We start from the raw sequence: 26,906 nt of genomic DNA on the forward strand, positions 1-26,906 counted from the left end.
TGGAGGAAACTCTTCTGGCAGGGGAAGCCCGAGCTGTGTGTCCAGGAGGCTGAGGTCAGTGTAGGGTATGAGGACAAGCAGAGGGGTGCAGAGGGCCTCCCTCCCCGCACTTCTGGCCGTGGTCGTTCTGCTGGAATCTCGGGGTCCCGCGGGGTCACCGGAAGGCTTGCGTCCCAGCTTGGACCCCGGTTGTCGGAGCAGCGTGCTTCTGCCGGGGGCCGTCTGCCGCAGCCGGACGCCGTCCCAGTGCCCAGCGTGACCCGCGGGAGCTCAGTGGACCCCAAAACGCTTCCTCAAAGCAGCCTGCTGCCCTGCTTCCCCGCGTCTCCTCACACAGCTTCACATCCGGAGAGACCATGGTCCGGCGGGCGAGGGACGCTCCCGCCAAGCCCTGGAAGGGCCCGCAGCCCCAGTGCACCTCCTGGGCAAGGGCCTGTTCCCAACCCCCTTGAGACAAGCCACCCCGCGTCTCTGTGGGCCGCGACGGCTTGGTGCTTGCAGGGTTCAGGGACGTCTCCCGAGGAGGGACACCACAGCTCCCCCTCACCGTCCAGTCCTGCTCCCTGGGGAGTCCTGACCTGGTCGGGAGACGCTTCACACCCAGGACCGACCGACCCGCTAACCGGAAAAGCACATTTTACCAGAAAATCTGGTTATAAACCTGTGCTCCCGGGTGTGGCAGTGCGGGGTGTCGAGGTGACCTCCAGTTACGTCCAGGGTGGCACTCGGCTCCTCCTGCCGCGAACCGCCGCATGCACGGGGTCGGGGGAGAGCGGCCCAGAGGCAGGGCCGTGAGCCCGCACAGCCGGGGCTTCTCCCCTCCCTGCTCCCCGAGGGCCCCCTGCAGCCCCTGCCCGGAGGGGGACGAGCCCGGGAATAACCTCCAGAGCCCCGGTGGGGACGCGAGGGCAGAGGGATGAGTCCTTCCAGACCGCGGGAGACACAGCGAGCAAGACGCTGCTTCCTGCGGGTGAACCCGAGGCACATCCTCAGGCCGGCGAATCCCAGAGCCGGGGCAGAAGCCGCCCCCAGGGTGGAACCTCCCTGACCCTCAGGTGAGCAGAGAAACCCACTCGCTCCACCACATCACGGACACGGGGCTGGGCTCTGCGCCGCTGCTTTTCCGGGACGCGACGCACAGCTGCGCCCCAAAGCCGGGTCCGCGTCCTGTGTCGGCTGCGGGGACGACACGTGCCTCAGCCCGGAGGTGTGCGGGGCGGGCGTCCATCTGCGGGACCCCGAGGCAGCTCCGCAGGACACCGCAGACCCCGGGGTGCCCGTCCTGGACGAGAGGCGCCCGCGGCTCCCGGCCCCAGGCCCTTAGCTGCGGGCTCAGTTTGAAGCGGGCACTGCCTCGGGGCGGCCGTGCCCGGGGTTGTGTGGCTCCCCCGGGCCACGCCCCACAGCAGGCATGTCCACGCCCCCCTCCACGCCCCCCCAGCAGCGGCGGCTGCACGGGAGACCAAGAACCCCAGGGTGCTGTCTCAGGCTGTCGGGTCTGCGGACCCGAACCCGCGTTCCCAGGAGTCGCAGGGGCGCTGGGCTTCCTCCGGCCTCTGCTCCAGCGTCTTCCCTGCTCCGCTGGCCCCAGCCTCTCCCTCCCGAGGCCCACGAGTCCCACAGTCGGTCATGGGGAGGGGGCAGAGCACTGGCCCCACAGGACCGGGAACAAGGTCCGAGGTGGGCGGAGCCGGCGCTCCCGCAGGCCCAGGGTCAGTGGCGGACGGCCGTGGGGCAGGGCTCGGGTGAGCGGGACACAAGGCCTTCTCCCCTCCCAGAAGGATGACCCAGCCTGCCCCCCAGAGGCTGCTCCAACCGCATCCTTCAACACGGACATCCCGCCAAGGCCCTCGGTGCAAAGCTGCCCGCCTCTGGGTGGACGGCTGGTCTCAGGCAGGAAGCCGCCCAGCAGCCAAGCGCTGACCTTCCGCCCGGAGCCGCCCAGGAGGGCGTCCATGGAAGGAGCACAGGCAGGCTCCGGCTTGCAGGGTGGCCGCTCGCCCCCGTCCGCACCAGCCAGCGATGACTCCGCGACCACCGGCCCACGTCTTCATGTGCACTGGACATTTACTTACTACGGACACTCGGTCTGCAGAGACTTCTCCGGCCCGGGAGAGCCCTCAGCTCCGTGGGTGCCTGTGTGCGAGCGAGGAGGAGGACGTCCGCCCCACGGAGGGACAGGCGGCCGTGTCCTCAGAGCCATCCCTCCTCGGAGGCCGGGGCTGCGTGTGATCGAGGAGTCCCTTACAGCCGGTGACAGGAGAGCCCGCACCTGGCCCACGGTCTGGGTTCTGAGGGGCTCATCCGTATTCTACACATGAGAGCCCAGGTGACCCCAGGAATGGAAGTTTCAGAATAGCTTATTTTGGATCAATGTTAAAAATGGACTTCCAGGTGTTGGCAGCTGACCTCAAGTGTTGAAGGCCTGTGGAGGGTTGAGCTCCCCGTCACGGAGGCATTCAAGGGGAGGCCACACTCGCCTAGAATTCAGCTCCATGGAAAGCTGTGCCCGCTAGGCACGGGTTCAGGGAGGCCTCTGCACGGGGTCGGCTGAGGCTGCGTGGCTGGGCTCTCAGTGGCGAAACAGGCCGTCCCCTCCAGTGGCCCGTGCCTGTCCCCACACGTCTCTCACGGGGCGCTGGGTCCTGCACTGGCCTCGCTCCTGACTTTTCCAGCGGCTTCAGACATCTCCAGATGTAAGCACCCCCCGCCCAGCAGCCCAGACTATGGGGACCTGGCCGACCCGGCCTGACCCAGGCCCCCGGGACGCAGGGCTGGCACCACGGGGTGGGGGTTGGTGCTCCAGAAGCGACAGAGCCCACCCCCCCTTCACTCCAGATACGTGTCAGAGAGTGTTTCCGTCTCCTGCCTGGCCGGAGACAGATGTGTCACTACGTGGCAGGTTCCGGAAGAGGGACACCAGGTCCCCGGCACAGGTGGAGACGCCCCCACCCCCGAGCCCTCCTCACGGACACTTGTCCCATCCAGTGGCTGCAGCCACGGCCCTAAGGGAGCCCCGGGCCTCTGGCCGCCTCCGCTCCCTGGGAGCGATGCCGTGCGGTTCAAGTGACCACGTCTGGTGCGTGGCAGGGTTGACGGCGGCTGCCACCCAGTGGGAAGGAATGGGGCATCCGGACGAGGACACAGCCTTCCTTCCCTGTGACGGGCTCCTCTCCCAGGCCCCACCAACGCAGCAACAGTAAGCAGAGGACGCGGAGCTGCTCCCCAGACGCCTCCAGGCCGGCCATGCAGCTGACCGCCTGGCGGCCAAGCTCCGATGGGCACGACGGGACAGGCGCCCACGGACGCGCTCAGACCAGGGAGCCTCAGCTGCGAGGCAAAAGCATGGGGCTCTGAGTTCCGAGAAGCCATGAGGCTCTCATGCTGCCCAAGGTAGCCACCCTGGGCAGTGCCCCCTGTGGGAGGCAGCCGTCCGGCCACCGTCCGGGGGACCAGCCCCACATCCAAGCCTGCAGCGTGGGCCTGCCCTGCCCACGCCATTGTGGGAGCAGCTGCGGGAGACGCCGACGCAGCCTCGTCCAGCGGGCACCCCGGCAGCCGCCACCCTACCTCCCCTGGTGTGTGTGGTGCTGGGGAGTCTGTCGAGATGACCCTCGGTCCTGCACCCGTGGCTGGAGCCACGCGGGGTGGGGGTGGCCCGTGACCCACAGCCGCCGGGAAGTGCCTCCTCTTTCCCCAATGCTTGAACAAGACGGGGGGCGGGGGGGACGTCTCCACGCTCAGTGCTGTGTCCTCAAGGCGACCGCATCCTATGCCTGGTGACCAGGGTGGGGGCATGGGTGGGGGATTTCCCTGGCAAGTCTCGGGACAAAGCTTTGTTCCTGGCCCTACGTTCTTCTTGCTGCTCGGAATGAACGAACAATGGCAGGAGCCCCAGAAGCCTCCCTGAGAGCATGAGGATGAGAACTGCCCGGCTCCCGACTTAGGAGAGAAAAACAATTCCCTCTCTTTGGAAAGGCACTTGTATCTGGGCTTCCTGTTGTAATTTTCCACCCTCACGGGGAACTCGGCTGCTGAGCTCAGCCACCAATGCAGCAACAGTAAGCAAAGGGCTCTGAGGTCCTTTCAGGGTGACAGCCGTGCCCTAAGGTCAGGAACAGGGAGGCCAGCAGCAGCCACAGCCGCAGGAAGGGGCACTGGGATGTGGAGGTCGGGGGGGCCTTCTCCAAGGACGCAGCTGCACAGCCGAGATGCTCCCCGTGCACTGGCGGCTTCCGGGGCCGAGGCTGCAGGCCAAGGCCACAGCAGGCCTGGAGCCCCAGGAAGTCAGCGGCCCGGCCACAGAGGAAGAAGGAGCGGCACGGGCCCCTCTGGGTGAAGGAAGGGGTGTCGCGCAGGGCCGGTGAGGGGACAGGGAGCCCGAGAGGGCAGGGGAGGATTTGAGTTGAGTCCCCGCGGGGCTTTGAGGGGACGGGCGGATGGCAGTCCAGGCTCCCGACCAGGATACTGTGTGGCTGCTGTGGGCAGCGTTGGCTGTCCACCAGCACCCTGTCCCCACTGCTGCCGGCTGCCCACCGCCACTGCAGGGTCTGCAGGCACGTCAGTGTCCCCAGGGCGACAGGCCCCACGAGAACCGCGGCTCTGACCCGTCCGCACGGACATGGGCCCGTGGGGCGCCGGGGGCCAGGCTACGTGGCGGAGACACGTCACTCGCCGAGTCGTGTGTTTGCCACACTGGGCGCGACCCCGCCAGGCCCAGGAAGGACCTTTGCAGGCCGCGCGGCACCCCTCGTGTGACCACGGGCGGGGTGCAGCTCGGGATGGGGGGCCGTCGGGATGGCAGCTCCAGGGCTGGCCCGAGACCGCCTGTGGGAACCTGGTCCACGAGACCCAGGGCCGGCTGGACCCAGGGGCGACCTCAGTGCCGGGAGGGTCATGCGCTTGCTGTCCCAGGACCAAACGTTCCCCCACAAGTGCCGGAGCCTCACTTTAGAGCTCAGTGTGGGCGGCTGGTGACAGAGGTGGCCTGTGGCTGGGGAGGGACACTCTCCGGGGGATGGCGGTGCGTGGCGAGACCTGAGCTCAGGGGACGGGTCTGGGCTGGAGGAACACCTCAGGGAGCCATCTGCGTGGCCGTGCCAGATGTCACTGCTTCCACTGCCCACGAGGAAACGCGGCTTTGGACGATGCCACACGGAGCCAAGCCCCATCCGGCTGGTCGGGGAGCCGCAGGGTGTGGGGTCCTGGCTCATGGCTGATGAGAAAATGGCCCGGCCTGTTTGCGTGAAAGGCGGCCGCGGGACAAGGGGGCAGCACCCTCTCGTCTGGTCCCCAGAAACTTCTGCTGCGACCTGACAGGCCTCGGGGCTGGGAGAGCAATGGTGACCGGACGCACATCTGGGGAGGGAGGGAGATGCCCCTTGATAAGACACAGAAGAAACTGGCCCGAACAGCCCACGTGGGTGGTTCCAGGACTAATTTTAGGCCCAAAGTGCTCCATCCATCACCAAACACAAACACGTCCCAGAGCTCACACGCAAGCCTTCTAACAGAAACGGCCCCGGCTGGAAGATTCCAGAACTCGATAGGAACGGAGACATCCACTCCTGGTTAACGGACAGCTCGGCGCACTGAGGAAGACAGTAATAATTCCAGGAAGTCGGATTTCCATGCAGGAGACACCTGGCAAATCTGGAGGAAATACCTTGCAGTTGGGTCAGACCCACTGGAAACTGTCCCCAAGGCAGATGTCACGTAAAAGGCAGCAGAAGATGAACGAGAAAAAGGTTCAGGCTAAAACAGCAAGCGCGCGAGGTCACGTGGCCAGCGGCAACCGGGCGCCTAACAAATGTGGTGCGGTGTTGCTGCAGCTTTCCTGAGAGTCGGACGCAGTGGGGGTCAAACGCGCAGGATTCCGACCCAGCACGACCCCTGAGACGCGTCATGGTGGGCACCTCTGCACGTCCCCCGGGGCCACAGCTCCCCGAGCACAGCCAGCTGCCTGGCACCTCCTGCGCCGTGAGGACGGGCCTCCTCTGGCTCGGGGCGCAGGTCTGCAGAGAAGCCGCTGATTCCGACAGACCCAGCAGGGGCTGCCCCGCGGCCACCTTTCCGAGGATGGAAGCCCAACCTCACGCACTTTGTCTTTCCTCAAAAATACCGTTGAATTTAAAAAATCAGTCCTACTGAAGGTGGCCTTAGTGGCAGGGGCGGGGTTCTTCCTGCGTCCCCAGACTGTCCCTGACGCCTGAAGGGGCTCCAGCCGGGTGGGCGGTCTGTGGGGGACAACGGGAGGCCCCATGGACAGACCCCCCAACCCCTTGCTGGAGGCTGACGCCAATGGGAAGGGACCCAGTGGCCTGGGAGCCCAGAGGCCGGCCCCTCCCGCTGTCCGAGGACCGTTTCCCACAGCCCTTGTTTGCTCAACCCTTATGGGGGTTCCTCTGGGCCTGCCTCACGCCCAGGCCCCACCAGCGCCCCCTCAGCGCCTGGGGGAGGCTCCTCTCCTGACCCCGCCCCCAGCAGGCCCCTCTCCCCAGGCTCAGCCCAGCCCCCTCCCGGGCGGACAGACTCATCCCCAGGCCCCTGGGCCCCGGCTCACCCCTGGCATCATCTGCCACGGGGCCTGTGCTCCTCTGGGGGTTGGGGCAGTGCCCTCCAGCACCCGGGGCCTCAGGCGGGCCTCGGTCAGCATTTGCAGGAGCAAAGGACACAGCTGCCCCGAGAAGCTCTGCCCGGGGCCCGCACAGCCCAGCAGCGTGGGAGCACGAGGGGCCGGCGTGGACATCTTCACATACACACGCACCCACCAGAATGCCCCGACCCGGCCCCCACCCTCGGGCCTGCGAGGCATCCTGCCCTGGGGCTGGGGGTCCGGTGTCAGGCAGAGAAGGGCCGGGCTCGCTCTCGGGGTCCCAGGGCCCCCGCTGCAGGGGGAGGGTGGAGGGCCGCACGGAGGAGCTGGATGGCGTCCAGTCCCTGTGCTCACGCGGCAGAGACAAAGTGTTCCCAGGAAGACGGAAACGATGCAGTGAGGAAAGCAGATGTCCCTGATTTACAGCTGGACAGCGGAGGGCCCTTCGGGTCCACCAAGGGGGGGTTCCAGGCAGAATCGGAGCGAGGTGTCCGAGGCACCCGTGCCTGCCCCTGGCCCTTCCCCTCGTGGGGCTGGTGTCACCACTTGGCCTGCAAGGTGTTCCCTGGTCTGGTCACCTTTCCGGGCCCCATGAAAGAGAGGAGGGCCAGCCCCAACGTGGGGACTTCAGGGGGGTCACCGGCCCAAACAGAAATGAAGGCACCTCAAAGCCGCTATCTGGCCTTCCTCCCACCTGCTGCCCAGCTGGGGGCCTTCGGGGCTGTGTGCCAGGGGCTCTGTGGGCTCCGCTCCCTGCAGTGAGGGAATTGCTCTGGCCAGACGGACTCATGGCCCCTTGGATGTGGGGAATCCCAGCAAAGGACGCTGTGACATCTTCACCTACAGGGAGAGCACGTGTGCACGGGGGGCCATGCCGGGAACCCTACCTTCTCATTAGGACAGACGCCAGGAGGGGCCGTGGGACGCCGGAGCCCCACGTGTCCCCCAGACCTAGTGTCTCCGCAAAGAGACAAACTGATTTCAACATCCAGGTCCCTTCTGTTGCTACGAGTCCGTAGCCGCGCAAATTAGTGGGATGCGTAAGCAAAAGCAAACTTCTGTCCAGAAACCCGTCACAGAGAGGACTTCGTACCAAACCTCGCTCCAGGGGCGTCCCACCCCACCCTGCAGGGGATGCACGCACTCCCCCTTCCGTCTGTGACCGACCCCACGTCCGCCCCACGGAACGTGCCTTCTGCCCCGCCCGGAGCACGTTGGGAAGGCGAACCCCATGCACGGGCTCACGTGCTCTGCACATGATATCCCGAAAACCCCAGAAGCGACCTGATACCACGGGTCTGCCTCACGCAAGCAGCCTATGGGGCGTGCCGCTGGGGCAGAGACGGCGACGCCACAGAAAGGGCCCCCAGTGTCTGTGCAGCCCGTCCTCCGTGACCTCCCCGCTCTGCCGGCACGGAGCGGCAGTCCCGACGGCACGGTGGCTTACCCCGATCTCGGCTGCAGCTCTGCCGGAGGCAAGGTCATAGCGGGGGCCACAGTCCTGGGAGTCTGCACCTGGTGGGAGACACCAAGAGCCAGGAACTCTCGTCAGGACACAGAACCCGGGGAGCCCCGAGGACAGGGTGGTGCGGCAGGGCAGGCCCAGACGGGGCGGGACGGCTGGCTGCGCAAGGCACCCTCCCCTACCGGCCACCTTCCTGCCCAAACACTTCCTGACCACACGCTGTCAGCCCACAGCGCGCGACAGTGGCCGGCCCTCGGACCCGTGCTCAGCGTCTGACCGTGGTCCCGTGGTATCCACCCCAGCGTGACCCTGGAGGGTGCCGTATGGAACACCGGCTGCCATGTGTGCACGAGGGCCACGTCCGCTCCTGGACCAGGGACGGCTCCAGAGTCCAGCCTCCCAGTGGAGGGTCCGGCAGCAGGAGGGCCCCGCAGGGCTCGGCAGGCCGGGCCTGCAGACCACTGGGGAGGACCAGGCAAATTCCCTCTCAAAGCACAGCACCCACCAGAACGAGCATTTTCACTAACCTTCAAGGTCGCCGGCTTTCTGAAGGGGTCAGGCAGGAGCCCAGGCTTGCGACGCAACACCCACACCAGCACCCCGTGTGTCTGGGTTCCCGTGTCGGGTCCCCTGATTCAGTGCGCCCCCAGGCGAGTCCAGCTGCGGCCCAGCGCCTTCCGGCCGAGAGCACTTTCCCCCCAAATCCCGCCGCCCCACACTTACAGGTCATGGGGCATTTGGTCCGGGTTTGCCGTCTCCGCACACCTGACATCCTACCTGTGAACGGGAGCCGTGACTGTGGTCACGTCCCTTCTCCAGCCGTTCATGGGGTGGGTAAGAGCAAGGGTGGGATCCTCAGTCCCGCTCGCGAGACACCTGCCAGTGGGGCACGCGTGCGTCGGGGGACCCGGGCACGGCTCCACCGCGATCCCAGAGCCCGGGTCTGCACCCAACAGAGAACCAGCAACGTCTGTGGGTACACCGCCGGGGGCAGCCGCAGGCGGGTCCCGGCCCATCCTTCCCGGGGCGTCTGCCTTCGACCACAAACCCGCCGACCCCTCGAGCCCCCGGGACCCACACCTGCGGGTGGCGTCGCCCCGCGTTCTCTGGGCCCCGGGGCCGGCAGCTTACAGCCAGGCTCCCACTTGCTGGCGGCCCGACCCTCCTCCCTGTCCTCAGAAGAAACTGTTGGTGCCACGTGAGACCTGAGGGGAGACGCGTGGCTCAGTCATTTGCTTACGGGGCTGAGTGCGCCGTGGGGTGGACGGGCCGGAAACACGAGCGAGGTGCCCTGCCCCCACCCACCAATGTTCCCTCTGCTCTCTGGGCCCCTCTTCTCGGGGCCCCACCCGCCCGCCAGCGCCCCCTCCTCGCCAGGATGCCCCTACCCTCCTGCTAGCTGCCCCCCGCTGCCACCCGGGGTCCAGCCGCCGGCTCTGCACCCCCCCACTGTCCACACTGAACTTGTGGCACCAGGAGTGGCAGCTGCACGTCCCTCACGCGGGGGGCGGGGGCGCTTCAGGTCCAGGCCCCCGGACGGTCCATCCCACAGGAACCGCCTCCCAGCAACAGGGGCCTGAGACACTCGTGTCCCTCCAGCGCCGGCTTGTGGGGAAACTGAGGCAGGCTCTCTAGATGGGGCCTGTGGCTCTGCCTGCGGACACGCAAGCCGCTCTTCGTCGCGGACACGGGCACGGCGCCTCTGCCCTCCCACCGCAGACGGGGCCCTGGGAAGCAAAGGGCACCGCACGCGTCCCCGCGGGGCACCTGTCAGACCTGATCCGTCCCTCACACGTCTGACGCAGCGCGCGTGTGTGATGGCCGCCGGCGGGCGAGGAGCCGGCCGTGTGGGTCTCCGTGAAGAGGTCACACCACACGGAGTCGAGGGACCTCGGTCCTCGTGGCCGTCACCCCTGGCCTGGTCCTGTGTCCGCTCCCGCCGTCTGCCCACCCCTGTCCGCAGCCCCGCAGAGCTGGCCACGGCAGGCGCCCAGAGAGCCACTGAACACGCACAGCAGGGAAGGCGGCCAGCGGGGTGGGGGACCTGGGCGCGCTGACGGCCCATCCGCGGACCGAGGCCGGTGCTGTGTCCCCTCGCCCTGACCAGAGCCCGGCTGACAGCGAGGACGACGGCCCCAGGCAGGAGCGGCTGCGGCGTCGCCGGTGGAGCCGGCCTCCCTGGTAACCGCGCGGGTAACTCTCCGCACGGCCGCACCCGAGGGGCTCGGACCACGTTCTCCCTGCAGGAGAGAAGGGCCGCCTGCGGTGTAGACTCGACAGCTCGGGGGGTGCCGTTCTCCGACAGACCACACGTTTCTGTTTCCCACGGACCCTAACTGTGCTCCTGTCACACAAGCGGTACCAGCTGGTCATTCGACAGCCCGAGGGGCCGTGGAACTGGGAGTCAGCGGAGTGACGGCAGCCAGACGCCCGCCCGACCCCACGTCTTCAGACAAGTTATTTGCAGAAATGGAAACACTGTTATCTGCCCACAGGTGGGGACCCTCGTGCTGAGAGGTACGGGGACCACTGCCAACGAGGGGCGAGGTCAGCAAGGATTCCTGAGTACCCGGCACTCCGTGGCGGCCAAGGTAAGACGGTGTGGGGACCGAGCCGTGAGCCCACTGGGGACCTACGGGCCGTGCCCACGAGACGGGCCACGGAGACCGGCGGTGAGCAGCAGAGCACGGCGCTGCCCTCACAACCCGACCCGGCGGCGGCCTCTGCAGACCAGCGTGGCGGGCAGTGTAGGGACAGGGGACCCCTTCACAGAACAGGGACAGGCAGCGGGGCCGACGGACATGGGAACGGGTGTTTGGATCCACGGAAGGAAGCTGGGGCAGGCGGCCGGCAGGAACCGGGGGCTCATCCTGGACCAGGTGCTCCGTCTCTCAGGAGCGGTTTCGGGCCCCTGCGGGATGGGGAACCCCCGTCGGGATCCTACGTCCAGATGTTGCGGGTCAAGTGGGGGGAGCTTCTCGGCGACACTTTGCACGGCAAATGGAGTGAGGACAGCCCCACCGTCCACAGCCTCCCTGGTTTGTGTGAAAACGTGACGGAACCCGGGGAGCAGTGTCCAGGCAGGGCTGCCCAGGAACGAGGCTGCGCACAGGGGCCGGGCGGACGGTCCGGCTCATGCTCTGTGCCTGCTGGGGCGCAAGCACGCCGGGGTCTGGTCACCGGGGTGGAGGGCTTTCGCGGCGGCGTGGGACGCGGCGGGCACAGGCACACAGGGAGAGGAGGCCGGTGTACACCGCCGGCCGGCGCAAACGAGACTCAGTTTCCCGAAGTTCCAGGACCCCGTCCTTCCCACGCGAGCCGCGCTCAGAAGGCACGCAGCCCCGTCGAAGCCTGGGCAGAGCGCAGAGCCCAGGGTCCGTGTTCACTCCCTCCGGGCTCGATGACAGGACGGGAGTACTGGCCCCAGGGCCGAAGCGGGACTGACCCTGGGCTTAGGCCCTTCCCGACTTCGGGGCGCCGAGCCCACCCCGGGCGATCCGCACATGCCCGCGACACACACGGGCCCACGGCGCAGGCTTCCCGGCAGAACGGCCCTCGAGCAGCTGTCAGGAATCATCACGGAAAAACGTGACTTTGCGACGGCCATGTGAAGGCCGAGACACGCTTATGACAGGAACCGAGGCCGGTGGGGACGCCCGGCTCTGCACAAGGAAGCCGGACACCGAAACAGGGGACAGAAGCCGAGTTACTCTCAACACATTCCACAGACGCGAACACAGGCACCACTGGAGTCTGCAGAACCTTCTAAATCCAACATGTCACCCAAGGCCAATGCCTCGCAGTTTGGGGCAGGAGGATGCTCGTCTCCCCGAACACAAAAGCCCTCGAAAGCACGACTTGAGGATCGAGCATAAAACAAGCACTGAACAGCCGAGGAGATAGGAGGCCACCTGGTCAGGGCCTTGGTCACCAGCGCCGTGATGTCGGAGAGCACCTGGGGGACAGCCCAGAGGAGGAGGAACAGTCAAGTGGGGGACGTGCAGGGGCCCGCGGCTCAGCCCCTCTGCTGGTGGCACCAAGGGCAGGGCCCGCATCCGGAGTCCTGCTCTGCACCCGCAGGAGGCCCGGCACAGTGTCCCCCACCGCAGGGGCCACATGCCCGTCTGCACCCGCGGGACGAGGCTCGGCCGAGTACCCGCCGTGTGCCCAGACGGTCTGCCTCCTGTCTCAGCCTCCGCCGTGGGAAGTCGGCGGGGCGAGCCCCAGAACAAAACCTGCAAACCGCAGGACTTCCCGAAACTTGGTCTCCACGGCAGATACGATTTTTCCTAAACATGAAATACTCGAAAACGCATTTGCTGAGTTCACTAAATGCTTCTGGTGAGTCGCTTGGCAAACACCACACAAATAAGTGGGTCCCCTGGTGTGTAACTCCGCACACAGGAAGCAGGTGTGAGATGTTTTAAAAAGGCAGAAGAAACGTCTGTAGCCCTTCCTCACAGTTCTTAAGAGCCAACGGTCACTTTCTGCCGGTTTCACATGGTCAGTAAAGCAGTCCGAGGCGCCACTCCCTGCCCCCCACGCCCGGCACCCACGGGGGCCGCACCGGCTGTCTCTGGGCGGAGCTGCAGGGCCCCCGTGAACCGAACCCTTCCTGCGTCCGGCGCACGGCGCAAGGCTCCTCTAGCGCAGAGGACCGGACTGTGGACCCCGGTCCGTCCTGCTCCTCCCGGGGAAGGTCCTGGTGACGCCCGTCCCTGTGCCTGCTCAGAGCAGGAGCCAGGAGAGCTCCTCCCCGCACCCACCCCCCTCCAGACCCACGGCCGGTCCTTCCAGGGGCTGCCCTCCCAGGGGAGGCCGGAGCACGGCCCGGACGCTTGTCTCCAGCGAGGGCGACCGAGGCAGGCGGGTGCAGGGCACCCCACCCAGAGTCCTCGCGACCTTCAGCCAACACAGTCGCGGCTCTACTTGGACAGGTGCCCCCCAAGCTTCCGCTCATGACGACCTTGAAGCAGTCGAGCTTAAGCGGAATGGATAATCTCCGAGGTCCCACGAAGCACACAGCACCACACGCGTCTGCGGAAAGCTGGCCGAACCCCGCGAGAGCGGAAAACGGGTGGCTTCGAGCTCCCCGCGTCCCCGCGAGGAGAGGCCCGCCTGTCGGCGTGCGGCCCCCGAGACCGACGGGACACCCCGTCACAGCGGCCGACGACGGGGCACCACTGCTCCCGAGACTCGGCACGTGCACGCTGGAAGCGCAAGTGTCAGATTTTGAAGCAACTGGGCAATTTAAGAAACCTTTTTCTCAGTATTTCAAATGTTCTTCTCGTGATGATTCTGTCCACGGTAGGGACTTTCTCTCAGCCTCGTGAAGGTGCCCCAATTCCCTCCAGTTCCCCTTGGAGCAGCGTCCACTCCTACCCTGCACCCGGAGCCCAGGGCAGGCACGGGTGTCCCCCGCGACCCGCAGCATGGTCCCTCGGGGACCCTCCCGTCACGGGACCCGTCCCTGCCACAGCACGTGTCTGCTGCAGCGACACAGTCCCTCTGACAAGGACACGTCCTTGTCCACAGCACGAGGTGCCCAGAGGCAGGGGCAGCTGAGACCCCAGCCCCCCGTCCGGACCCCGCCCCGCGGCCCCGTGAGAGCACCCAGGCTGCCGGCAGGTCCGAGCCCACGTGAACCCCCTTGTCCTTTCTCCTTGCTTCTCGCATCTCACGTTTGCCCAGGACACTGCCCGGAGCAGTCTGGCTTTCTCCAGGAGCTGCCCCCTTCCCCACCTGCTGTCGGCCACTCGGGGCCAGCAAGCGGTCGCCCCGACGGCAGGCTTGAAGGGAAGAAGAACGCCAGACCCCATCTGGAAATGTTTATTTGAACTGACAGCATCGGTACATAGTGCAAACGTCTCTTTGGTAATGAACGGATTACAACGAACACAGAAGGCACCCGGCTGTCGGCTACAGTCGGAAAGTAAACAAATATGTACATTCGCTTCGTGAGGCTGTGATCCCCCCGCAGTGGCCGCAGAGGGTCCCTCGGGGCCCTGCCCACCGCTCGGACACCCCGTGTGCGATGAAACCAGGGGCCGCCGCTCCCGCCGCAGTCACACACCCTCACCGTGAGCCGCAGACGCCCCCCGCCCCGCCGAGAGCCTGGTCCCACCGCACATCCTGACCCGCGTGCGCGCGTCTGCGGCGAGGCCACGTGGCCGCCGGGAATGGCAGACCCCCGGGCATGAGCACCGCCCCGTCCCGACGCCAGAGCGGCTTTCCCAACCACGCTGGGCACACGGTTACCCACTCTCCCGCCGGCAGACACGGCTCTAACGTTTGGTGGTCAAAGGTGACTTGATATCCCCAAACACGCCCACGCCCCGCGAGACACAAGCAGGTCTTTGAGACCAGGCGTCCCGAAGCCCGGGACTCAGGCCGGCCGTGCTTAAAGCCACTGGGGACACTCACAACGGGAGCGGTCGCCTCACCCCGAGGTCGTGGCCGCCCGGTCAGCGCCCAGGGTCTCCTGCTCCCGGAAGGACGCCCGCGCCGGGCCAGACCAGGCTCGGAACCCGCCCACCACGTGCCCGACCCCCGGAGACCTGCCTCCACGCCTCCGGGGTGACGGCCAGCCCACAGCGCCCCACCCCGGACTGGCCACCACATCCTGGGACCACCTGCGTCCTCGGGGGTCGCGGGGGGGCCCGTGTCTGTGCACGCTCCTCAGGACAGGCATCACTCGTGGCTAGAACGAGGAGGAGGCTGCTGGTCGATTGCGCAGAGAGAGACCATGAGGTACGATGGTTGCTTTTCTCGGAATTCTAAGACAACTTTTGTGAGTGGGAAGTGATTCTTCTGCCGTCCCCGACACCTGGAACATGCGCAGAATCTCACACAACGTCGTGCATTTCAGAAATACAAATGAGGTAAAGGGGTCGGTGTTGTTTCTTTAAGGCACTCACACGACCTGAACGTAGGCAGTCCCTCCGCGCGGAGAGGTCCGAAGCGCTCGGCTGGACCAGAGCCCAGTGTGTGCCGCGGGCCGCGCGGGCCGGCCTCCGGCAGGAATGGGCTTCACGTCTGGCCCGCGCCGGGCAGCGTCCCACGAGCCCCAGCGGAAAGCAGCCTCTTTCTGCCTTTCTGCACGTGGCTCCATCTCGCTCCCGCGGCGAGCGCTGGACGCCGAGGCAAGCGGGGCCGTCTGTTCCGGGACCGCACGCGGGCACCCACCGCCCAGACCGTCACCCAGCTCTCCTGCGAGTCCGTCCGTCGGCCACGCGCCGGTCTTCCCTCCCCAGCGCGGTGTGCGTCCTTCTGGCGGCTCCGTGACCTGCCCGGCGGCCGGGCTGGCGGGGGTGGGGGCGGGGGCTCGTCTGCAAGCTCCAGGCGTAGAACCAAGCGGGACTCACTTTTGGTGGAGAAGAAACGGTGGTATCCAGGGAAGTGAACTGAGGAGCCTAAATGACTTAACTGTGCAATTTAATAGTAGCACCAATATCTCATCAAAGACATTAAATAAAGACCTGAGAATCTAACGTGAAGTCAGGACACGTGTCCGTGGTTTCTCCTCTGTGAATGCTCTGCTCTGAACTCCTGCGCTCCGCCGCGACGGACGGGGTCCCTCTCGTCCACACGCCTGTGCCGGCCGTCCGTCTCGAGGACGCGTGGAGGGCCCCGAAGGCCGAGCTAAGGCCTCCTCCCCGCGCTGTCTCTCGGGCAAACCGCACAGCAGGCCCCACGGGCTCTCACGGGCGCTGGGCAGTCGGCAGGTGGGCAGGCCTCCACGAAGCAGGTGACCTGCCCGTCCTGGGAGAGAGAGGCACCAGGACCTGTCACTTCCCGGGGCACGTGGCCTGTGCCTCGCCCCTGCCCGTCGGCCCCGTGACCGGTCGGGGCCCCTCGGTGCAGTCTGTACTGCAGCCGACGCCCCCGCTGACCCCTGCGCTCCCTCCCAAGGTTCCCGCCCCACCCCCACTGCCCACCTGCCCCGGAGAGCTCAGGACCCCATACGGGCTCAGTGCAGCCCCCAGATTCACATGTGGGATGTCCACCAGGGGGCAAGGTAGGGACACCCACAACGGACACCCCTTCCCGTCCCCGCGTCACCAAACACCCGCGCTTCCCTGAAGCCGGGGCCTGGACACCATGGCCGACGTGGCCCCCACGGCACCTCCGTCCCCTTTCTCTGGGGACTGAGAACCACCTGACCGAGGCCCACCCGCCTCACTGGCAAACACCCTGAGGCAGCCTGGCCCGGGGGTGTGCAGATCCCCCACCGCAGAGCGCAGCCTGTGCCCCCGCTGCCCACGACAGAGCCCCAGACGCACCCGGCACTCGCAGACGGAGCACGCGTCCCGCCTCCACTTGGCGCCGTTGGCGTGAGGCCCCCCGTCCGCGTCCGCGCAGTCCATGGAGCTGAGCCGCAACTCCAGCCTCTTAATCTGCAGCAAAGCAAACACGTGTCCCGCTCGCTGGGGGGGAAGGTCTGAGCTCTGCGGTGCTGCCACCTCCTGCCCAGCGAGGACGCTTCGGTCCCGAGACCTCCGCGACAGCCCTGGGCGAGCCCTGCCACGTCGGGCATCAAGGGGCAGGGGCTGCCGCGTACGGCAGCTCCGGGGAAAGAACAGAATCACGGAGGGGATGGGAGAGGCTCCACGGGACCGTGCGGGAACGTCCTGCACAGAGACTCCCGGACATGGACAGCCCCGACCGGTCACCATCCTGAGACACAGGCGTCCCCGGGCGACCCTCCTGCACCCCCGCTGCGGCTGCCGACACGGACAGCGTCTGCATGGCTGGACGTGCTTCTCGCTGTGCCGGGAGGGCCTGGCAGCCCGCAAGACTCCCACCTCATCTACCGGTCCCGGAGCGGGGTTTCCGCTGAAGGCACCAAAGCTCGCGACCCGGAAACAGAAATGGACACAACCGGGCACGGCCACTCCAGGGAGCACCTGCCGGGGAGGTCTCTCTGATCGAGCTCAGGGCGCGGAGATGGGATCCAACACGCAGAAACCCCGCGGGCTCCTGGCAGGTAACGCTCTCCATCTACCCCGTGTGGCAGCGGCGGATCACCGTGCGGCCTCCAGGCTGCGCGACCACACGGCCTCCCTGGTCCAGGCCACCTTGCCCTGCGGCCCGGGGCCCAAGCGCCGTCTGCCCTGGCCTGGGTGCGGACGGGTCCCAGCTGCGGCTCTGAAGCGGGCCGCCTCCTGCACTCCGGCCCTCGTTAGCACAGATCTTGGCGTCCCCCGACCTCAGAGCCGTCTTCCAAGTCGTGAAGGATGGAGGACCCCCGAGGCCGCGTGGGCAGCAGCCATGGGCCAGGCAGGGCGGCTGGGGCAGTGGGGGGCTGTCCTCGGCGGCTGCGGACAGGACTTCAAGCCGGAAGCTGCAGGACAGACCTCGCCCGCGTCTGCCCAGGAGACAGCGAGGGTGAGGCACAGCTGCGGGAACCAGGCCTGGCCCTGCAGAGTCAGAGTCGCCGGCGAACGCCGTCCCCACCCCCGCCAGGAGTCAGGGCAGAGTTTCTGTCCGCGTCTCTGAACACCCGGCGGCCCTGCCCAGCGAGCGGCCTGCCCTGGCGTGCGGGGTGCGCAGCGGAGCGGATCACACCGGCGTTATTCCGTCCCGCAGCTGGGAGAAGCCATGGAGGGGGTCACAGGCGTGTGCAGCGGGGGAGGCCGGTGGGCACAGGGGCAGGGGAGGCGGTGGGCACAGGGGCCGGGCCCACGGGCGCAGAGGGCGGGACCGGTGGGCGTGGAGGACGGGTCCAGCAGATGTGGAAGGAGGGGCGGGAGGGGGCTGGCAGCTGGCTGGCCTCGGGGCCACCTGAACCCCTTCCTGTCTCTGCTCCCACTGACCCATCTGCAGAGTGTGACCCCTTCTCGCTGCACGGCACTCAGCTGTGCACACCTCGTGGTCACCGTCCAGCCCGCCGTCCTGGACTGACCGTCTCTAGGACCCACAGGACCCACAGGACCCGCCTGCCCAGGGCGGAGTCCCAGGAGGCTCGTGCCCCACAGCCGGGCCGTCTCTCTGGCTGTAGGTGAGGGTCGAGGGGCTTCTCTCCTGGAGCCACAAGCCCCGCGCCCTGCCGGGTGCCCACGTCCCTTCCCACCCGGCCTCCTGTGTCTCCGCCCTCACACACCTGCAGGCCGTCCGCCGAATCAGAGCTCCTCCTTGGAGAAGAGCCCAGTGGGGAGAGCCTCAGTGCCGCTGCCCCCCCACATCTGGGGGACCAGACCACAGAATGTCTGCTGGCCCCGCCCTGGGGACAAGGGTTAGAGCGACACCCCGGGAGAAGCGGCTCTGGAACAGGACCGAGGTCTGAATTCTCCGTGGCCCTAACCCTCAGCCCCTCCTGGCCTACGATCTCTACGGCGGCTCCAGGGACCCCACAGCCGTCACAGCGGTGCCCGTGGACAGCCCACAGCGAGCGCTCACCGGCCGGGGGGACCCGGAGCGCAGCCCCATGTGGCCGGGCCGGGGACGGGCCACAAGAGAAGAGTCGCCCAGGCAGGAGGCGCCTGGTCGGGGAGCTGGAGCCGACTTCACCCGGGAGAGCCTCGGGAGCAAGAACGCCGTCTGCGGTGCGGGATGGGACGTGCAGGGACAGTTACCTGCTCTCTGAGGTCTGTGATGGTCGTCTGCATTTCCTGAACGAAGTCCTTGAAGTCATTCGTCCCTGGCGTCTGGGGGCGCTCGCGGGAGGGCGCTGTGGCGTTTCCTGGGTGCTTTCTGTGTTTCCCGATGCTGCACGGGGGAGGAGACGCCCACAGACCTCAGCGTGACACACGTGGCCGCAGGCACCCCCGCCCAGAGCCCGGGACCTGCCTCAGGGACGGCCATACCTCGGTGTCCCCCCAGGGCCCGCTTCCCCAACAGGCTCGTCCTCCTGGTAGCTGAACCCCAGCGATCGCCGGCCTCGGAAGTGGTGTGAGAAGGCGTTGAACTGTCCCCTGGTCCTGCAGTCTGAAACGAGTGTGCGGGGTGTGAGGGTCGGCCCTGGCTCAGGAGACGCCGGGCACATCCTGAGCAACGTCACCGGCCTTCGCCGCACGTCGATGACGCAAGCCGCAGCCGCGTGCCAGGCTTCCCGCCAACAGCCAGGACGGCCGCCTCCTGCACGAACGCCCCACACCCCCGTCCTCTCAACCCCACACTGGCTCCCACCACGGCAGCACGGCCCCCCGCGGCCCGGGTGCTGTGCTCACAGGGCACCGTACGCACGCCCGTGCCCCTCGTCCCACCTCCAGAGCCCTCCCGCCTGCCCACGACCACCCCATCCCACAAACACCTGGCTTCACGCTGCGCCCCATCCGCCCCGGACAGGCCTGTCCAGGAAGGTGGTAGAGGCTACACACGGCCCTTCCCAGGCACTGATGCGTGCAGAGCAGCGTGGAAACCCCGGAGAGAAAGGACATGGAGGACAGGCTGCTGTCCCCTGCCCCAGCCTAGCGGGCCCGCAACCACCGCTGGAGGCAAAGGCCCAGAGACAAGATGGCCGAGCGTTCTGCGATTTGATTCCACGCCCAAACACGTGCTTCCCGCTCGGACCTGGACCCACAGCCCGAAACTCCAACCCTGAGGCAGGTTCACGGTGTAAATGCACCGGACCCAGGAGGCCCTGGACAGCGCTGCCTCCGGAGCGCTCGCCCCCCAGCAGGGCTCCCGGCTCGCAAGCCACGCGCCCCCCGGGTAGGCAGAAGGAGCTCCCGTCGGAGAGAATGGCCTTCGCCTTCCAAACCCAGAAACGTGCCCGTTGTCAAAGCCGCCCCGTTGGGCAAATTTGGAATTCATGTTCCAGCCCCATCCCCCGCGTCCAGGTCACGGGGGTGGGATGCATGGCACTGGGCACCTCCTGAAGCTGCCCCGAGGGGACACAGCCTGCCCCGTCCGCGCCCGCGCCCAGGACACAAGCCTGGGTCTGAGCGGAGAAAAGCTGGCTGGGCGCGTCCACCGTGGGTCTGGAGGAAGGCGGCCCCGTACCTGCTGCGGCAAGTGGGGGCCACGGGGCTCGGCGCGAGACCCCCACGGGAAGCGCTCAGTGCGTGCCCACCCTCCCCCGATCCCGACCCCCCCACAAGTCACTCAGGGGAGCCGCACGCTGCCTGCGACTTCCTCGGCCGGTTTAGGAAACACGTGCCATGTTCCTTCACACACACACGTGCGTGTCCGCGCAGGCACACGGACGCACGCGTACCACACACGTGTGCTCACAGGCAGACGGCCGTATCCCGGGGCGAGAGAGAACAGTAACACCGGACGAAACTTTAACAACCGTGAGTCTGATGAAGTACAAGGACTCTTTGTACTATTTTAAAATTAATGCAATTATTTCAAAACTCTGTGTGTGTGTGTGTGTGCGTGCACGCGCCCCATCAATCCCCACAAAGGGCAATTTCTAACTTCGGTACGAGAAGGAGAAACCGCCCACCCGGGCGCCGCTTCTCTGGGCTCTCCTGCGCGCGGGCCTCACGCCCGGGGCTCCGCACGCACTCCGGGACCCGCGGGGAGCGCGAGCTGCTCTCTGGGAGTTTTTGGAAAGTAAACAGCAACCGACATCTGGTCCTGTCAGACCTTAATTCTTTCCTTTCGGCTGTGTTTGAGACGTGGCTTTTGACCTATGACGGAAGACAGAGCTTCCGAAGCACCCTTGAACCTGGCCGGCTCCGGACCTGGAGGAAACGCGTCCAGCGGCGGGAAGTCAGAACGGCCCCCGCCGCGGCACGGACGAGGGCACGGCCCCGATGACGCCGCCCAGCTCTGAGTCTCCGTCTCTCCAGTGGTCACACGAACTGCCCTGTGGCACGACGTGGCGCGCACGCACACACGCACACACTCACGCAGAGACGGCCAGGCGGACAGACGCCGCGCCCCCCCGGCACGGCCACATGCACAGACGCCGGCAGACGACAGCGCTGACCGACCCACCCAGAGTCCCACGCTCACGGACATGACGGCCCACGGAGAGCCACGGCCAGAGCTGCTTCCCCGGGAAGAGGAGGCGGGGCAGAGGCCGCTCGAGGCCGAGCGTGCAGGCGGGAGGAGCCATCTCCGCCGCAGGGGGCCGCTGCGGTCCCGGCCTCTGGCCGCCGAGGAGCAGGGTCTCAGGGCAGCTGCGGACGCCTCCCGCTTCATCCTGCCGGGTGTGACTGTGGTCTGAGTAAAGCCCAAATCACACTCAGGTCAGGAAACGAGCATCCAGGTGAGCGACAGCGGGATCTGCGCACGCAGGGAGCCACGGAGCGAGGACGGCCCCGGCGGCAGGGACCCAGCAGCCCCGCCGCACGCGTCCCAGGCCTGCGCGCAGACGGCCGCCCCTCCAGACCTTCCACGACACTCCAGCAACGCGTGTCGTCACGGCGTTCGGAACGCGCGGTGCCCCCAGTCGGGGGTGAGCTGTGCTTCCGGACATCTGAGTCCGGAGCCGTCCACAGGGGCCCATGACACTCGTCCGACACACAAGTCCTCCTGGGAGACGCGGCTCGGCATGAACGAGCAGCAGAAGCCGGCCGGACCGCGCTCACTCTGCCTCCTACCCGTGGCCCTCGGTCCTGAGTTCTCACAGAAACCGCACCGGGTCAGGAGCGGCTCCTCACGGTCACAGCCGGGCTCTGCTGCGTCCCCGAGCGGCCACCGCGGAGCTGCGGCACGTAGGGAGCGCGGACGGCGTTCCCCAGTGCCCGCGGCCGGCCCCGGGACGCACACCCCGCCACACGGCAGGCCCAGGACACGCACCTTCACAGCAGTCCTGCCACACGCGCAGGTCCACCCTGGGGATCTCGTCACAGCTGCCGTAGCCGTGGGGGAACTCCGCCACACGGAACACGTCCCTCTGCACGCGGGTGATGTTGTCGGCGTTGTCACACAGGATCCTGGCCAGGGACGTCTGCTTGATCTGGGTCAGCTGCGCCGGGGAGAACACCCCCGGGTTTTCATACCATAACCTGCGCTTCCCCAGAAGAGACACAGCACACACAGGAGGTGAATTAAAACATTCCGCCATCAGCTCTGCGGACCGTCTAGACCCCGCCGGCACCCACCGGGTACGGCTCACCGAGGGACTCGGTCTCCACTCGGCTTTCTGACTCAGAAACAGAACAAAAAATCTGGACGAAAACCAGCAGCGTGTCGGCGGCTCAGAAGGCAGCACGGGCCACGGTTAGAACGTACGGCCTGGCGCACCGCGCCGACGGGCTCCCAGGGACGGGGACGGTGTCCTCCCCTACGTGACGCTACACTAACAACACCACGAAACCTGAAACTTGGCGGTCCTGCCCGAAGTTCAGATTCCTCCAAACTCCCACAGCATTGAACCCTGTGAATTCTCTATTCCTAGAACAGAAATGTCTTAAGTGGAAGGTCACGAAAGCAGCCGTGAACAAGGCTGTGTGATTCTCGGGCGCGCTGGAAGGGAAGTCCGCACAGGGAGCCGATCACAGTGAGGGGAGACGGCCCTCCTTCACGATTCACCCGCACACGGAGCTCTGGCAACGGCTCCTTGCCTCCCCGGGTCCCCAGAAAGGGGCATTAAGAGCAGAGGCTCTTCCCTTTCACACCGGCCTCACCGGTCCCGAGGCACCTGCCCTCTCCTGTCCCCGTGGCACCTAGGTTTACCTGTCCCCGTCTCTCAAGCGCTGGAACTGCGTGCGCAGCAGGCACATGAGGGTGGGCCCCAGCCGACTGCCTGGGACCAAGTCTTCCACCATGAGGGCAGGGAACAAGTCGATGTTGAGCGGGGACCCGTACAACCTGCAGAACAAACAACTGAGACCTCGAACTGCCCGAGAAGGCCGCAGCAGAACAAAGAGGAAAAGGCCCTCCCTGTTCCGTATCCCTCAGCACCTTTCATACCTTTTGTCAGCCAAGAAATTCGCGGTGACTTGAGCATCTATGTCATACTTTAGAAGCTTCCTGTACTGTTCACACACACACACACACGCACACACAAAACACACGCGCAATTTACTGTAACTTTAGAAAAACCAACTTAATAGAGGAAAAACTAAACTCAGGCCTTTTCTGTTCAGAAATAACCACACCTGACAGTGTAAGGTAGGTCCTTCCGGTTTCCTTTCATGAACACAGAGGAACGGGCTCCAGGCAGCTAAGGCAGCCCCCGAAGGAATCGCCGTAACGCCGCGATTCGACCTTTTGCGGAAGATCCTCGTGCCGCAAGCTACTGACGAAGCAGAACTCGACCACACGCCTGAGACGGCGAGGGTTCGATGCCCCAGGACGAGGACGCTCGTCCAGCTCCTGCCGCTCCGTAGGGAGGCCCGTGGGAGCCGAGCGGCCCGCACCCCATCGGGGACACCCCAGCAGCTCCCCAGACGCACATGTCAGCTCCTCCATGGGGACTCCGAGCCCGGAGCACACCGCCCCGCGGAGGGGCCCCACGGCCCGCGGGGACAGAGGGAGGCTGCGGCAACACCGGTCCTTCTGGAAGGGAGGCTCAGTGGTCTCCGCACCCACCGCGCACGGAGACGGCAGCCACGCGCTGTGGTCCCCAGGGAGCCACCCAGAATCCTGCCTAGGCCCCCGGAGCCCCAGCTCTGCCAGCACCCCTCCCACAACCCACTGCTGACACGGGCGCGGCCCCTGCTTCAAGAAGGGACGGGGACACAGCAGCAGGCAGCGCCCCACTCTGACCAGGCCCTGCTCCCTCCCCTCCCCCGACCCGAAGGAAGGTCCCGAAGGCCCTTCTGCCCCTGAAGTGTCCGCCCCCCCCAACCCGGCCTCCAACCGCAGGCCCCTCCCCCACACGGCAGCCGACAGACAGCAAAGTGAACGAGCGACCGGGTGGCCAGTGAACAAGGAGGGTCTGTCTCTGGGTCCCCGGCACACACGGGCTCTGGGTCCCCGGCACACACGGGCACGTCCCTCTCCCACCACGCAGGCTGCACCGCAGCATGAGCGTCTCTGGGCCGTGGGAAGGGAGTCTGCGAAGGGGGGACGCACGGGGGCGTCCGTGTCCGTCCGGACAAGAGCAAAGGAGGCCGTGCAAGCACACGCACGACAGACCGTCCCCGTACACGCTCGTCACGCGGCACGGAGACCCCGACCGTCCTGCACCCGTGGAGGGCAGGTCACCCGCCCGCGGCCGGTGCTGTGTCTCGTCCGCACCCGGACACGCGGCCACAGCTTACGTGACGCACAGGAAGCCGTCCTCTGCCGGAGGCAGGCGGGAGGCTACCAGCGAGCGCCCTCCCTCCAGCGCCGAGGGCACGAGATCACGCGCGGCCAACAGCAGAGTCCGGACACACGTGAGGAGCCCCGCGGGGAGCCTTCCCTGCCCTCGGCCACGGACACACGGACACACCCAGGGACCCGAGGGCCGATTTCACGAGTCCCCGGCCGACGAGGGATCGTGCGAGACTCTAACGAGCCGCGGTCGCCATTAAGGAAACGGAGACGACGACCGTGACAGAAGTCACCCCCCGAAGGGCAGCGGCGACCACAGAGAAAGGTCAGGGCTGAGCATGCAGAGAACTGCAAGTCGAATCTGCCGGGGGGGCTGCGGAGGCCGCGGAGAGGTCCCCGTTAGACGGCGGTCCGGATCCTCCTGCATGAAGGCCCCTAACCTCCCTGCTCCAGTGGTCCCCAGGGGCCGGCACGCCCTCGCGGTCCCACCACGGCAGCCCCCCATGGAAGCCCGCGTGATCTCCAGAGGCCGCCACGGTGGTCTCTGGAATCGAGGCGGTCCGGCCAGCAACTCTGGCCCTGTGCGGGGTGAGCTCTGGGGTCCTCCGCCTGATGGGAGCGCAGGAGCCCCCCCAAAGCCCAACATACCCCAGCTGGGCCCTTGGGTTCCCCGCAGCTCCTTCCCCTCCGTCGTCAGGCCCCGTTGGACAGACACGTGGGACACCCACACGGCGATGACCACGGCCTCCTGCACTCGCACGGCTGCCAGAGTCGGCCCCTCCTCAGGCTCCCCCGCCCCGGCTCCCCTCTGACACGCGGCCGCACACACACACACTCAAACCCAAAGAACAACGGCCACGCACGCTGGGACCCCCTTTTGCGGCACGCCCGGCCTTTACACACGTGAGACGCCCGACCGCGTCCTTCAACCCACCGTCTCAGCTTCTCCCGGATCTCAGGGCTCTTGATCTCGTTTTTCAGGTCCTCGAAGGTGTGCACGGAGGACAGGTTGCAGTAGACGCGGTACTCGTGGTACGGGGGGATGCCGTGGTCCCGGCCACGCTGGATGTTGATGGCGGCCAGGTCCAGGGCCACCGTGTGCGCCATGGAGAAGAGCCGCTCGGTGAGCTCCGTGTTGAGCAGCTGGGAGGGCACGCGCATCTTGCCGGCCACACCGATCAGGCCCCGCAGCAGCGGGTCGATGCCGCCCTCGTTCACGATGCGGAAGGGAGAGAAGAAGGCTTTGTGCAGGGGGACGTGCCCCTGCGCGATGGGCTCGAAGTTCTCGTCCAGCCGGTAGAGCACGGGGTTGATGAGCGTGTGGCCGAACCGGAAGGCGGCCGTGGCGAAGGCGTTGACGATGCCGGCGTTGACGCCCGGGTCGTAGCCGCGGTACTCGCCCAGCGCCTTCATGCCCACCTCGCCCAGCACCTTGGGCAGCCAGTGCCGGTAGGTGATGTGCTGCATCTGGGCGCCCACGACCTTCCTCGCCTCGTGGTAGATGGTGTCGCCGTCCCAGTGCGGGTTCAGGGCCAGCAGCTCAGTGGCCACGCGGTTGTGCTCGCGGAACCAGAGCGTGTGCAGGCTGGTGAGGCCCAGCTGCTCGTTGGCGCGGTGGTCGCCGGCCAGGAAGCAGGGGATGGGGCTCTCACTCTCGTCCCGCATGCACTCCGTGGGTGGCCCGGCGGCGAAGGGCAACAGCGGCTTCCCCGAGCGCTGCACGACCCCCTGCCGCAGCAGCCCCCGCTGGCTGGCCAGGTCCCGGATGGCGCGCGCCTCGTGCTCCGAGCTCCCGTACACGTTGGAGGCGTCGAGGTAGGACGTGAGCTGGTTGATCTGCTCCCGCGGGTACACGGAGTTCATGAGCAGGGACGTCATGCCGCTGCCGCACACGGGGCTGGAGCGCACGAAGAACATGCAGCGCGCCCCGCTGCGTGCCCGCGGGTCGCCGGGCGGCACGGCCACCGGGAAGCACGGGGGGTCGCTGCTGCAGACCGAGCTGCAGTGCCGGCCGTCCGAGAAGCGGGCCTGGCTCAGGGCCACCACCGTGGAGTCCAGGTCGTGGTCCAGGAACTGGCCCCACTGCATGAGCATGTGCGTGAACTGCGGGTCGGGCGTGATGGAGTCTGTGCCGATGAGGGCCGTGGACACCAGCCGGGGCATGGGCAGCGCGTGCCCGTGGTACAGGCGGCCGGGGTCGATGCCCCGGGGCGTGTTGAAGCCGTTCTCGTACACGGCCTTCAGCAAGCGCTCAAAGGCCGTCAGCGAGGCGCCCCACATGGGCCGCTGCAGGTTGTTGCAGGTGCCGTCGTGCGTGCGGTACTTCTGGTGGAAGCACATGTCCGAGCAGTTGTTGCCCCGCCGGTGCGCTGTGCAGCCCGACAGGTTGGCGATGAGGCTCAGATACTGGGGAGACACGAGGTCGTTGTAGTGGTAACCTGCGGGGGAGGGGGGCCGCTTACTCCCTGGACGGCGGACGGCACCCAGGGACGCGACCCAGGCCCCGCGGCCCTCCCCAACCCTGCCTGTCGGGCTGCAGAGCCGGGGGAGGGGACCCGTGCGTGACAGGCAGGGGACAACCCGGGTCCTTCAGCCGAGCCAGGGGTCCCGGCAGGAACAGCTGGAAGGACCTGACCTGCATCCAGGCTGGCTCTGGGGGCTGCCCGAGAGCCCCGGATGCCCGCGGGGGCACGCGTGTGCGCACACGCACCGCAGGCTGACCCGCAGGGGGCACAGCCCAAGTCC

General features: G+C 66.9%; 2 protein-coding genes across 3 annotated transcripts in view; one reads left to right on the forward strand and one right to left on the reverse strand.

Annotated features, from left to right (window-relative positions):
* TPO (thyroid peroxidase) overlaps positions 1-1,324 on the forward strand; it is a 39,629-nt gene extending 38,305 nt beyond the window's left edge. Inside the window, exon 20 of the mRNA XM_044262258.1 lies at positions 1,142-1,324. Within this exon, the coding sequence (XP_044118193.1) occupies positions 1,142-1,324 (183 nt within the window). The remainder of the gene's footprint in view (positions 1-1,141) is intronic.
* Positions 1,325-13,873: 12,549 nt separating this feature from the next.
* Positions 13,874-26,906, reverse strand: part of PXDN (peroxidasin) — a 64,116-nt gene continuing 51,083 nt past the window's right edge. For both annotated transcript variants that reach the window (XM_044262150.1, XM_044262149.1), the window contains 7 exons: positions 25,096-26,599; positions 22,635-22,769; positions 21,756-21,964; positions 18,866-18,986; positions 18,635-18,767; positions 16,343-16,456; positions 13,874-15,821 (listed from right to left, as the gene is read on the reverse strand). In XM_044262150.1, the coding sequence (XP_044118085.1) occupies positions 15,702-15,821; positions 16,343-16,456; positions 18,635-18,767; positions 18,866-18,986; positions 21,756-21,964; positions 22,635-22,769; positions 25,096-26,599 (2,336 nt within the window). In that variant the 3' untranslated portion in view covers positions 13,874-15,701. The remainder of the gene's footprint in view (positions 15,822-16,342; positions 16,457-18,634; positions 18,768-18,865; positions 18,987-21,755; positions 21,965-22,634; positions 22,770-25,095; positions 26,600-26,906) is intronic.

Source organism: Neovison vison, chromosome 8, assembly GCF_020171115.1.
Source record: "Neovison vison isolate M4711 chromosome 8, ASM_NN_V1, whole genome shotgun sequence".
Taxonomy (NCBI): Eukaryota; Metazoa; Chordata; class Mammalia; order Carnivora; family Mustelidae; genus Neogale; species Neogale vison.